The 12,542-nt window shown below is 45.6% G+C and overlaps 1 protein-coding gene across 3 annotated transcripts in view; it reads left to right on the top strand.

Annotated features, from left to right (window-relative positions):
• Nucleotides 1-12,542, top strand: part of TLN2 (talin 2) — a 477,844-nt gene that overhangs the window by 321,472 nt on the left and 143,830 nt on the right. For all 3 annotated transcript variants that reach the window (XM_082253081.1, XM_082253079.1, XM_082253080.1), the window contains exons 25-27: nucleotides 2,073-2,207; nucleotides 2,292-2,420; nucleotides 10,289-10,391. In XM_082253081.1, the coding sequence (XP_082109207.1) occupies nucleotides 2,073-2,207; nucleotides 2,292-2,420; nucleotides 10,289-10,391 (367 nt within the window). The remainder of the gene's footprint in view (nucleotides 1-2,072; nucleotides 2,208-2,291; nucleotides 2,421-10,288; nucleotides 10,392-12,542) is intronic.

Here is a 12,542-nt window from a genome sequence, read left to right on the forward strand (position 1 = left end):
GGATGTTGTCGCCAACCCGCTCAAAAAAAAAATCTGATCCTGCTCCAACGCTGACCCCTGCTGTTGAGATCTAAGGTGTCTGCTAGTTGTTATATAACTATGGGACGTGGCCATCTGGTGACATCACCCGGAGACCCTGCCCCCTTGTGACATCACCACCCCACCATGCCCTGGGTGGTTACGTCACAAAGTGCAAGGTCTCCGGAGAAGACATCACCAGAAGGATAAAACAGCAGAGGAAGAAGACTAGTTGGAGTTACGACGGGGGACATTCTTCATTTGATAAAGGACTTGTCAAAAACCGTCTGTTTTTTGTAACACTACACTACTTTTTTGGGTAAGGGTACAAATGTACCCCATACTCTTTAATGCGGGGGCCCAGAATCTGGGGGCCCCCTTATGAAAGGGGGCTTCCAGATTCCAGTAAGCCCCCTGCCGGAAGACCTCCGCAATCTCCGGCCAGGGTTGTCGGGGAAGAGACCCTCGTCCCCATCAATGTAGAGCCACCCCTGCCCCAAAGCACCCCCCCTCATGTTTAGGGCATGTGGTCTGGTATAGTCCAGGAGGGGGGGGGGGACTGCTGGGCTGCATGCTCGAATAAAGGTCTGGTATGGATTTGAGGGGAGGCGCAGTTTGTGGTTTTTTTTTTTTTTTTTGGTGTGGGTTTTTCCCTCAAAATCCATATCAGACCGAAGGGTCTGGTACGGTCTTGGGAGGGGACCCCACACGTTTTGTGGTTTTTAATTTTGGCGTGGGGGTTCTACTTCAAGATCCCTACCAGAATATTAGGGCCTGGTATGGGGGGGTGAACCACATGCGTTTTTTTTTAACATATTTTTTTTTTTCAGCTGTCAGCGGGAAAGCCCACTCACAGCTGATGACTCGGTTGTTAAGGACGCAGCGGCCAGCTTCCCGCCCCGCTCCTTAACCAGCTAAAATTCTCTGCAAACCACGCTGCAACCGTATGCCAGCGTGGTTGCAGCCTGTTACCATAGACTGGGAGGCATTGAAAGGCTTCAAATGCCTCCTGACTCGACATGAGGCTTCAATTTTAAAGCGAAGCAACGCTAATGCTTTATGTTTTTATATTGTGAACAACACTGTGTGCTGTCCATTGCATCATTTGCATTTTTAACGCCCCTCAAGTACTTGATTTTAATACCATTGTAAACTTGGCCTTAGGAGTAAATGATGGAAACCCTAAGAAAATTAGGACTATTTCAAAAAATCAAGTAGGCTGCGTTAGGTGGATGTAGGAGATATTCGGAAACTGCTTTTTGCAAAAGTCGTTTTATGCTTCTTTTTTTCTTATAAATTCAACTTTAAGTAGTGACTATAATTTCTACAGGTATATGTCCTGTTGAAGTATTTTTTTGCAAAGGTTACATTAGCATATTTTCTACAAGGACATGAACAAAATGCAATTCTCTACAGCTTTACTAGAAAATGACCTTACATATCTGTATATACAATACAACCATTGAAATGCAGAGCTTCTAACATATAAAAAGTTTTACGCCAACTCCATATGCTTCAGGTAAATGCTGCAGTGATACCTTTTAAAATTAATTTGTCTTTCTTCACTAAAAACACACTGGGGGGAAGTTATCAGAACTGGGGAAGACCAGAATCTGTGCATGACTACCAATGATATTCTATCTTCAGCTTGTTCAGTTAAGCTGCAAATATAAAGAATAAAAAATGATTGGTTGCCATGCACGACTACTCTGTATTCTGGCTGTTTCAGCTTTGATAAATCCCCCCCCCCCCCCCCCCCACCACCATCACCACCACCACTCTACCTTTTCCTTCAGCTTTCCACTAAGCTGTATCAAATGGAATGACTGAACAAAGCTTAGCACACTGCAAAGTCTGCTGGTGGTCTTTTTTTTTGCTTAAAGCTACCATTGTACAAATTGTGGTTTGAACTATAATAATATAATTTTAAAGATCTATGAGATGTTTTATTTTTCACATTACAGTTGTCAGTCATTTTGATGTTGTATCATTTAACAGATTAGAAATATGTACACTATAATTAACTTCTTTTTTCCTTTTTTTTGTTGCCACAGCCTGGCAGTAAAATGGTGACTTCTGCCAAGGCTGCAGTGCCTACAGTGACTGATCAGGCAGCAGCCATGCAGTTAGGTCAGTGTGCGAAAAATCTTGCAACCAGCTTGGCTGAGCTACGTACAGCCACACAGAAGGTAAGATATCTGGATGTGGCATAGTTATTAAAATGCCTTTGCCCTTGTCTGCTTCTTCTAGTGGAACCATATTATGTTTTACAGGCCCATGAAGCTTGTGGACCTATGGAAATTGATTCAGCCTTGAATGCTGTTCAGACTCTAAAAAATGAGCTGCAGGATGCTAAGATGGCTGCCATGGATGGACAGTTGAAACCTCTTCCAGGGGAAACGGTAATATTTAAGTGTCCAGGAATCCTTAACATGAAAATAAAATTATTAAAGCCTAATGTGTGGACTAACTAGTGATGCCCAGTAAATGTAACTATACAATAATTGTTTCAAATAGACCTTTTAACATTTGTAGTAACTGCCTGAATCCTATAATTTGCCTAATTATCAGACAGCTGGAGCACACTGGTAAAGGCTTTCTTTATTATACAGTACAGGACTGTCAAAATGATTTGCTGAGTCCATCCCCTAGTGTTCCCACATGACTCCGCCCTGTTTTTGCTAGTGTCCTTAGGTCATGGGTGCCAGATTGCTCCAAATTTTTCCTGTACCCTGTATCCTTTTACATACCGGTCAGGTTTTGATGGCTCTGTATACACTACATCCTTATTCTACTAGACATACTACAGTGCTATGCTCACATGCGGTTCATAGGCACAGGTTTGTGGGGACTTGCACTCTTGGTGTTTTTCCCTAACTTTATTTTCCCACTATTTGGCATAATGAGTAAAGTTATTATAGCATTTACCTGTTCTAATTTGGCGCACTTTTTCCACCACTTAGGTGGAAAGTTCTTTCCATTTAGTAACCTAGTGCTTATAGGACTTCTTCTGTGCACTTCTGGCTGGAATTCCACAGAGACATAGCCAGCAGCTGGGTTGCTTCCATCATACTGGACACAGTGAACCCCCTTAATCATGTCCATTCCGTGAGTACCCCGCAGAGGAAGATCCTCACCTAGTAATGGACGATTACAGGCACTTGGGAGCAGGAGCACACAGAACAAACAGTGGTGAGCCAGCGCAGGCCCTGAGAAAACTCAAAGTTCCTCTCAAGTTATTAGTGGTTCCCTTGATCCGCCCAACTTGGGCTACCTCGCATGCATGACCTGTCTAAGACAGAATTTACAACCACTGTGTCTGACCTGTTTCAGAAGCTATTGCCACTTCTTGACTCAGTGGGTGCTATCAGCCATAGATGCTCTTTTACCTCACCGACTATATTCCTGGGCTTAAAACCAGAACTGCTTGATACATTCACTGTGGCAGAAACCAAAGGGGAGTGTGGACGTTTTGGCGGAGGCAGTTTAAGGGTTTTCACCACTACAATTTATGTAAGTTACTTCCTTATCCTCTTGCTGTTTGTTGGCTACAGTGGACTCATTGATCAAGGCAGTGCATACTAGTCTTTAGATAGTTAAGCCTAGTGCTGCCCAAACACAATATGCTCAAACACGCATTAAAAAGAGGGCCCTGTGTAGAAAGCATTTTTCACAGCTACAAATGGTCAACTCATTTCTGGGCTATGCTGCCTACCCTGCCTTTCTTTCCCTGGGTGGTTACCTTGGTGCCATATAAATTCATTGCCAATTTTGTATTTTTAAAGGTTGCCATCTGCAGTGTATAGGAGCTTTGGCACTTGCCTGCCTTACTCAACCTTCCTCCTTGGCCTATGAATGCACAACAGTCTTGCTAGATGAAATACTGATTTCTTTATCGTACATCACGAGACACAGAACAGCCATATTCATTACTATCTGGGTTATACGCCACCTACAGGTGAATGGACACTGGCATCCAACAAGACAGGAAGTCCCCCTCTATATAACACCTCCCACACAGGAAGCACCTCAGTTTTTTTCGCCAGAGGTGATGGTCACGTTTGAAGAAGCTCTCCAGTTATATATATACGGTATATATTTTTTTTTTAAAGAAGAAAAAAAAATTAATGTGTTATAATCCCGGTTAAGATCTCTGGATCCAAGGGGATTGGTAATCAGAACCATCCGAAAGTGGAAGACTAAAAGGATAGTACCTGAGCCTCGGTAAAGGAAAAAGGAGGTATTGCCTGTAGTGCAACCTTCTTTGGCGCTGGACCCTGGGATCCAGACCCTTGGTAAGACCAACCCCAAAGACATTCTGGCAGGGTGCTCTACAGGTCCAAGGGAGTGGCCCCAAAAATTAAGGGGATCTGGTCCTTTATGGTCGACAAATGACCGGACCCGCCGCGATGGGTAAAGATTGGATTCTAGTTATAGACAGAATCCTGTGGTGGGAATAGTAAGTTCACTTTAAATTATGTTGCACTGTTACTTTCTGATTTAACAGATGCTGGTTGCCACGTTTCATGTCTCCACTAGGGGCAGTGTATGTATTTGCTGTGACAAGCGTAACTTGGATGCCTTACAGTCTGCTCTTAAAACCTGATGGTTGGTGTGCAGGAACAGGCACTTACAGGTTCTGTTACCTGATGCATCGCACCTGCGTATTCACTCCCATCTGTGGCTGTAGGCAGAAGCATGGCAAAGTCAGCGTTGCTTTCAGTAGCGGGTGATTGTGCATGATCTGCTGCTTTTATGTGCACAAGCATGCACGTGGACCTGGGAAGGGCAGTGTCCGCGACGCGCTGGTGTGCACGTGGCTTGTGGGCGTACGCAGTAAGCAGCACAAACGGCGCTGCATTTGAGGTGTGTTCCTGGCGGCGAGAGATTCTGTCAGTAGCTGGTGGGTGCATGCTTACAGGCACTAACAGGTTCTGCTACTTTGGGAATAACTGTGTCTTGTGTGATAAGCTTGGCACAAGTCTTGAGTACACTAAATTTAGTACCTCAATTTTTTTCTTGTGTAAAGCAATGTCCTCCCGTAAGAGGAGTGGGATCAGTGGAATATACTGTTTTTCCATTCACCTATAGTCAGTCTCAGAATCTCCCTTTGGATGGACTTTGTATTTACACCAGCAAATGTTTCATCAGGTGTGTTCCTCTACAATGCTGATTAATTGGATCAGCTCATGCTGCCTTATCAGATATATAGCACTCTGAAGAGCGACCAACACCTCCAACATTGAATTTGACTTTTTGAAGTGTGATACACTTATCATTGTGGTTTTTAACTCACGTTTCAAGTTGACTTCAAGTCATGTAATTTATGCTAACCATGACTTTACTACATAGTGAGAGTTCTGATATCTGCACTGGACTGTCTATCAAATGTGGATTGTGTTTTAACTTCCATTCATTATACTCCTTGATTGGAATACCTGCCAGATCAGGCACCCTGCTAAGATTAGCTCAGGAGACACTGAGCTGGGCAGAAAAGAGTGATTTCCCTTTCAGCCATGTACATAAAAGGGAAGGACAACTGGTAAGTGGACTTCCTCAGTCGTCATTCCATCAAACAGACAGAATGGGAACTGAACCCCAGAATTTTTCAACTACTAGTCCAAAAATTTGGTCAGCCAGAAGTGGACATGTTTGCCACTTGGCAGAACCGAAAAGTAGGACAGTTCTTTTCTCTGACAAGGCAGAGGGGTATGCTGGGCCTGGATGCTCTTGCACATCCTGGTCACACCTGGGTGGCCAAAGAGAACGTGGTTCGCAACCTTGGTATCCCTGTCAGTGACAGCTCCTTGGAAACTACCAGAGGTTCCAGATCTGTTACTACAAGGGCCTCTGATTCACCCCAGACCGCAGTTTTTTCAATTAACAGCCTGGGTAGTGAGCGCCAAATCCTGAAAGAGAAAGGTTGTTCAGACAGGGTCATTGATACCCTCCTTTCAAGTAGAAAGCCAGTGACTAGGAAAATTTATTCAAAAATCTGGAAAACATTCTGTACTTGGCAGAGTCAGAAGAAAGATTCCTCTGCCTCAATCCCGATGATCCTGGAATTTTTACAGGATGGGGTAGATAAGGGGGTGGCAGTTAACACCCTTAGAGTACAGGTAGCGGCACTTTCTGTTTTTTTAGACAAAAGTCTGGCCAAAGAGCCTTTAATTAAGAGGTTTCTGTTAGCGCAGGGAAGAGCATCTCCAATTAACAGAACTAATGTTCCAGTTTGGAACTTAACGCTAGTACTAGAGACATTATCTAGTGAAGCATTTGAACCTTTGAACAAAATTAGTTTAAACATTTTGTCAATTAAGTTAACTTTTCTGTTGGCAATCACCACAGCCAGAAGAGTGGGAGATTTACAAAGTTTATCCATAAAAGAACCCTTTATGCGAATTCTCCAAGACAGAGTGATTCTTAGACCAGACCCACTGTACCTACCCAAGGTAGTGTCTTCCTTCACAGGAATCAAGAAATGGTTCTGCCATCTTTCTGTGAAAAACCTAAATGTGCAAAGGAACAAAAATTCCATTGCTTAGATGTAAGAATTTGTCTTCTTGCATATTTGGAAAGAACCAAAGGGTTTAGGAGGTCTAGCCACCTGTTAGTTCTACATTCTGGACCAAGAAGGGGATTACAAGCGTCAAAGCCCTCGATCTCTAGGTGGATTAAGCAAGCCATTAGCATATCATATAAGGTGTCAAGTACCCCCACACCAGCAAATCTAAAGGCACATTCCACAAGGGGCATGGCAACTTCCTGGGCCGAGAGAGCCGGAGCATCCTGGGAGCAGATCTGCCATGCAGCCACCTGGTCCAGCCAAGATACCTTCCTAAAGCACTATCACGTGGAAGTACTGTCTCAACAAGACCTTGCCTTTGGCAGAAAGGTTTTACAGGCAGTGGTCCCACCCTAAGGTAGGCCAGTATGGATTCCTTTATTATCCTCTCATATGTAGGCCGTCCTGGAAGGGTGAAAGGAGAAAACTTACCGTTAGTGTACTGGTAACGGCCTTTCTCTTAATCCTTCCAGGACGGCCGGCCTACTTCCCGCCCAAAGATGGTGGTGAGTTAAAAATGTATATATAGATATGTATATATGTGTAACTGTATGTTATTGGATAACTATGTCCCTTGAAGGTTCGGTTGGTAAGGTACTTTTCTATTACTGAAGCTCAAGGATGGGTGGGACCTTTTTAACAGCTGCAAATTAGTTGTGTTTCCTGTGAGGCGTAGCCACAATCTCTCATATGTAGGCCGTCCTGGAAGGATTAAGAGAAAGGCCGTTACCAGTACACTAACGGTAAGTTTTTGCCGCCAAGAAAGGTCGTAGCCCTGAAGGATCTGGTTTGGTTCATAAGAGGGAATAAGTATCCTTCTGTACGTCTTTACATAAGGGTACTAGGGAAGATGGTGTCCTCATTCTAAGCAGTTCCTTATGCTCAATTCCACGCCAGACCTTTACAGAACAACATGGTCAGCCTGGAGCAAAAAGACTTGGGCCCCAGATTGTCGCATGTCTCTAGTACCGAGGGTATGTCAGAGTCTAAAATGGTGGTTGGCAGGAAATCCTTTCTTACAGTAGTCTGGAAGCTGGTGACTACAGATGCCAATCTACCCCCCCCCCCCACAACCGGCTGGGGAGCAGTTGTGGAGGAAGCCACTGTACAAGGGAAATGGTCCTGGTTAGGAAGAAGCTTCCCCATCAATATCCTGGAAATCCGACCAGTTTGTCGGGCATTAAGGTACTGGACGCCCAGACTTTGGGGATTCCCTGTAAGGGTACAATCCAACAATGCCACAGCTGTGGCCTATATCAACCATCAGGGGGGCACCAAGAGTCAGTCAGCCCAGAAGGAGGTGGGTCACATCCTATCCTCGGTGGAGAAATTTGTTCCATGCCTGTTTGCGTTTTTCTTTCCGGGAATAGAGAACTGGCAAGCAGACTTTCCAAGTCACCAGCAGATGTTTCCGGGGGAATGGTCGTTGCATCCCGAGATCTTAGCATTAATTTGTCAATGCTGGGGGGTCCAGGATGTAGATCTGTTGGCATCCAGATTCAACAACAAGTTGAAAAAATGTGTTTCCAGGACCAGGAATCCACTTTCAGTCGGAGTGGATGCCTTGGTGACTCCCTGGAAGCAGTTCTCTTTGATCTATGCCTTTCTTCCGGTTCAGCTGCTGCCACAACTTCTGTGCAGGATTCAGGAAGAGGGGAAACCAGTAATCCTGGTGGCTCCAGCCTGGCCCATGAGAATTTGGTACGCACAAATTCTAAGGTTGGTGGTGGGAAGGCCTTGGGTTCTCCCACTGCTTCCAGACCTGCTCTCTCAGGATACCATATTCCACCCTGCTTTACAGTCTCTAAATTTGACAGCTTGGCTATTGAAGCCTGGATTTTGAGGGAGCAAGGCATATCTGGCCCTGCAGTCTCTACCATGATAAACACTAGGAAACCAGTCTCTAGGGGCATTTATTACATTTCTTGGTGTGAGACTAGGAAGTGGCATCCCCGTAAATATATAATCGGGAGAATTCTAGCCTTCTTGCAAGTAGGGGTAGATATGAAACTAGACGTAGGTACTGTTAAGGTTAAATCTCAGTCTTATCGGTCTTTTTACAAAGACCGATTGCTTTGCATTCCTTAGTCCGATCCTTTATTCAAGGGATGACACATTTGCTTCTGCCAGCGAGGCCCCGACTGTGTCCTTAGGATTTAAATTTGGTTCTGGCAGTTCTACAGAAACAGCCTTTTAAACCCATTCAGCATATTCCTCTGGTTCTTTTTGACCAGAAAGTTAGTCTTTTTCGTGGCAGTAACTTCAGCTAGAACAGTTAGCAGCCCTTTCTTGTAAGGAGCCATTTTTGATTTTACATCAAGATAGGGTGACTCTACGTCCATACCCAGTGTTTTTGCCTGGGTGGTGGTGTCCGCTTTTCATTTGAATCAGGACATTATACTGCCTTCCTTTTTTCCAAATCTTCAAACAGCAGAGGAAAAGTTGTTACATTCTCTCAATGTAGTACGTGCATTTAAGGTCTATTTGAAGATGTCAGCTCATATTTGTAACACTGACCTTTTGTTCATGTTACCAGAAGAGCCCAGGAAAGGGCAGGCAGCATCTAGGTCTACAATTTCTCAATGGATTAGCCACGTTATTATCCAGGCGTATGATTTAAAAAGGAAGGTTCCACCTTTTCCGGTAAAGGCACACTCTACCAGAAGAATAGGTGCCTCTTGGGCAGTTTGCCATCAAGCTTCTACGGCTCAGATTTGCAGGGCCGCCATTTGGTCTTCAGTACATATGTTCACTAGATTCTATCAAGTGGATCTGGGGACCCAAGAGTCGTCTGCATTTGGCTGCAATGTGCTGCAGGGAGTATGTAGATCTTTTTGGTTTTGATGGCGGTTTTTCATATAGTGTCCCCCTCCCCTCAAATGCATTGCTTTGGGACATCCCAGATAGTAATGGATATGGATGCTCTGTGTCCTGTGATGTACAATAAACTGATTTTTCCTACAGCTTACCTGTAAAATCCTTTTCTTGGAGTACATCATGGGACACAGAGGTCCCTCCCCTCTTGTCTGGGATGTTTATTGCTTGCTACAAAACGGAGGTACTTCCTGTATGGGAGGGGTTATATAATGGGGGACTTCCTGTCTTGTTGGTTGCCAGTGTCCATTCACCTATAGGTGGCATATAACCCAGATAGTATTGAATATGGCTGCGCTGTGTCCCATGATTTACTCATGGTCATCTATTCATACGTTCATGGCTCACTATTGCGTTGAGCCTGCATCTTTATCTTCTGTTTAACATTGGCCCTAAAGTGCTGTCTGTTAATCATGAAAATTAAACCTTCTTTTGCTCAGCACTCCCACCCATGTTTGTGTGTCTAGTTAGTTCCCAAATGTATGCTGCCATGGGAGTCTGTTAGGAAAACGAAAAATTTCCTATCAAATACTTACCGTAATTGTCCTTTCCTGATGGACTCCATGGCAGCAGGAGTTCCCTCCCAGTGTCATGAGCAGGCTAGTTACGGAACGCTGCCTCTGGCTCATCCTGAAAATTTATGGGAGTGGGGTCCTGTGGGGTAGGAGCTAGGGCGGAGCTACCCGAATATATGCTGGCATGGAGTCCATCAGGAAAGGAAAATGTCCGGTAAGTATTTAATAGGAAATTTTCAGTTTTTCTTGATGGTCCTGTTCAAATACACTTTACCTGAAATTCTAATATTTATTTCTCTCCTTTTTCCATCTGCAGTTGGAGAAGTGTGCCCAGGACCTTGGCAGCACCTCAAAGACTGTTGGTTCCTCCATGGCTCAGTTACTGACGTGTGCTGCTCAGGGAAATGAACATTACACAGGTATAACCTTTCTTCTGGCTTTCACAACCGCTCAGAAAATCTCTTGCCCATTACTGTCACTTTGATTCAGATGTTGCACCTCTTTGTTTATTTATACATTGGAAAGATGGCTATTTGTACCTCAGATGCCCTGTTTAAAAAGGGTTTCTGTTTTAGATCTGTATAACCACTCCCAACATGTATCTGCCAGTCCAAGGCTTTACCATTAGAGTCAAAACAAGGCTAGTTATTTACGCATATATAATAAAGGATAAGTCCACCTTTGGGAGCATGTTATACCCATATTTAGGGTTTACTGTGCAACATGCTTCAGCACCCTCCGTCCCCCCCTCTCCCCCCCCCCCCCTCCGAGCCTCCCCCTGTGACGTCGGGCAGGGGTTCATCTCGCTGCACCCGCTTCTCGGGGCATCGCCCACACAGCCGTGCTATTTATGCACTGTGATCTGTGAATGAATGGACCACAAGGAACGTCTGCCACTGCAGCAGATGGCTTGTAGTGCTCAATGAACCGCAAGGGCACTAGTGAGTGGTGTTTTAGTTCATTGATCTTTCAGTTCTTCAGTAACTGTTTGCCCATACTGTAGGTACAGGCAGACAGCTATACTGAGGGTCTGTAGGAGTCTGACATTGCATCCCCGGTCTTCTGATTACGAGTGCAATGTTTTCCAGGCTCCTGCAGAAAAAAATAATAAAATGTACATTTCCCTTTCGTTCATTAAGGGACACCGCTCTGGATATTCTTAACCATTGGGTTATACTGCCCCTTACAGGAGTAAGACACTAGGCAGAAAAAAGTCTGACTACGCCTATGGGTAGTCCGGGGGGGGGGGGGTATTCTCCCTCTTTCTGCTATAGGTACTCAGTTTTTTTTCTGCCTAGCCAGAAGAAAATACCTAGTTCCTTGCTGGGATCTCTAGACCTAGCAATTTTTTTTTTCTTTTTAGATCATTTTTCTCCTGGATTTTTTTCCTGTAAGATCCACAACCAACTGCCAGACTGGGCGATGGGCTGTATAATCTAGATCCAGTGGTCCCCCAGGAATGCCTGAGTTCCGGCATTCCTCCTGTCCGGCAGCCCCCCCCCCTATTTTCAATGGCAAGGGGTTCTGTCTGGAGCGGTGCCGCTACCGGGTTCCCCTCCTTCCCGTCAGGCGCCCCCCTTCATCTGTCCCCCCATCCTACCCCCCCCCTCCACTTATGCTGGGGCTGTTGGGTGGTCTGGTCTACCTCCTGGCTGTACGGGGGGGCCGTACCTGGTGTGGGCTCCTGCCAGGGCCCCCTGTCCTGCCTGTGCCTGCTTTTGTCCTTGAGGCCTAGGGATCCCTCCTGGGCACCAGGGAGCCTCTTGGTGCAGCATGGGGCTGCCATTTTGCTGTAGCCTGTGTGCTGAATGCACCGTGGCCATGTTTGTGTAGTCCAGCGGCCATTTTGTGGTGGTTCGCCATTGAAAATAGTGGCGGCCATGACAGTGGAGCCCTGTGGGCGGTGATTTTTGGCAGTGGGAGCCCCTCCTCATCCCCTGGTGCTGACTCCTGGATCTTTTCTCTTCCTGATCGCTGCACATGGAGTGCAGATTATCCTTGGGGCTGCAGGTGCCTGTTTCTGCTGGGTGGTGAGTCTGGTTGGGTCCTCTTCTTCTCTGCGGAGGATCGCTTGGTGCTTGTGCCTGGCAGTGGTTTACACTTTTTGTGGGATCCCCCTGGTGACTCATGGAGTCATTGGAGCACATCTACCCACCTGATCCCCTCTCTGAGGCTGCGATGTCCTCCGGATCCCAACCATCCATCAATGCACTGATTGCGGTCCTCAGATAGTGAGGATGATTCCTCCACATCTGCAACCGCGCACGAGAAGGCGCTGGTGGAAGCACTGATTGTATCGACCTTAAAGATGGAGGACACAGCTGCGACGGAGGCGCAGGTTCCTTTTGGCACTTATAAGCCATCCAGAGTGGCAAAGGTGTTTTCTTTCCCTGCCTATTTTGACAGAATTGTCACTAAAGAGTGGGGACAAACAAAGTGCTCCCTTGGGGTCCCTAAGCGATTTTGCTAGGCGATACCCCTATGAGGAGTCCATCATTAAAGTGGAGTTCCACCCTAAAATTATACTTACCTCCATCTTCTTGCTCCGGGTCACCTGAAAAACAAATGGA

The sequence above is a fragment of the Pelophylax lessonae genome (genome assembly GCF_965119305.1).
Source record: "Pelophylax lessonae genome assembly, chromosome: 4".
In the NCBI taxonomy this organism is placed as follows: domain Eukaryota; kingdom Metazoa; phylum Chordata; class Amphibia; order Anura; family Ranidae; genus Pelophylax; species Pelophylax lessonae.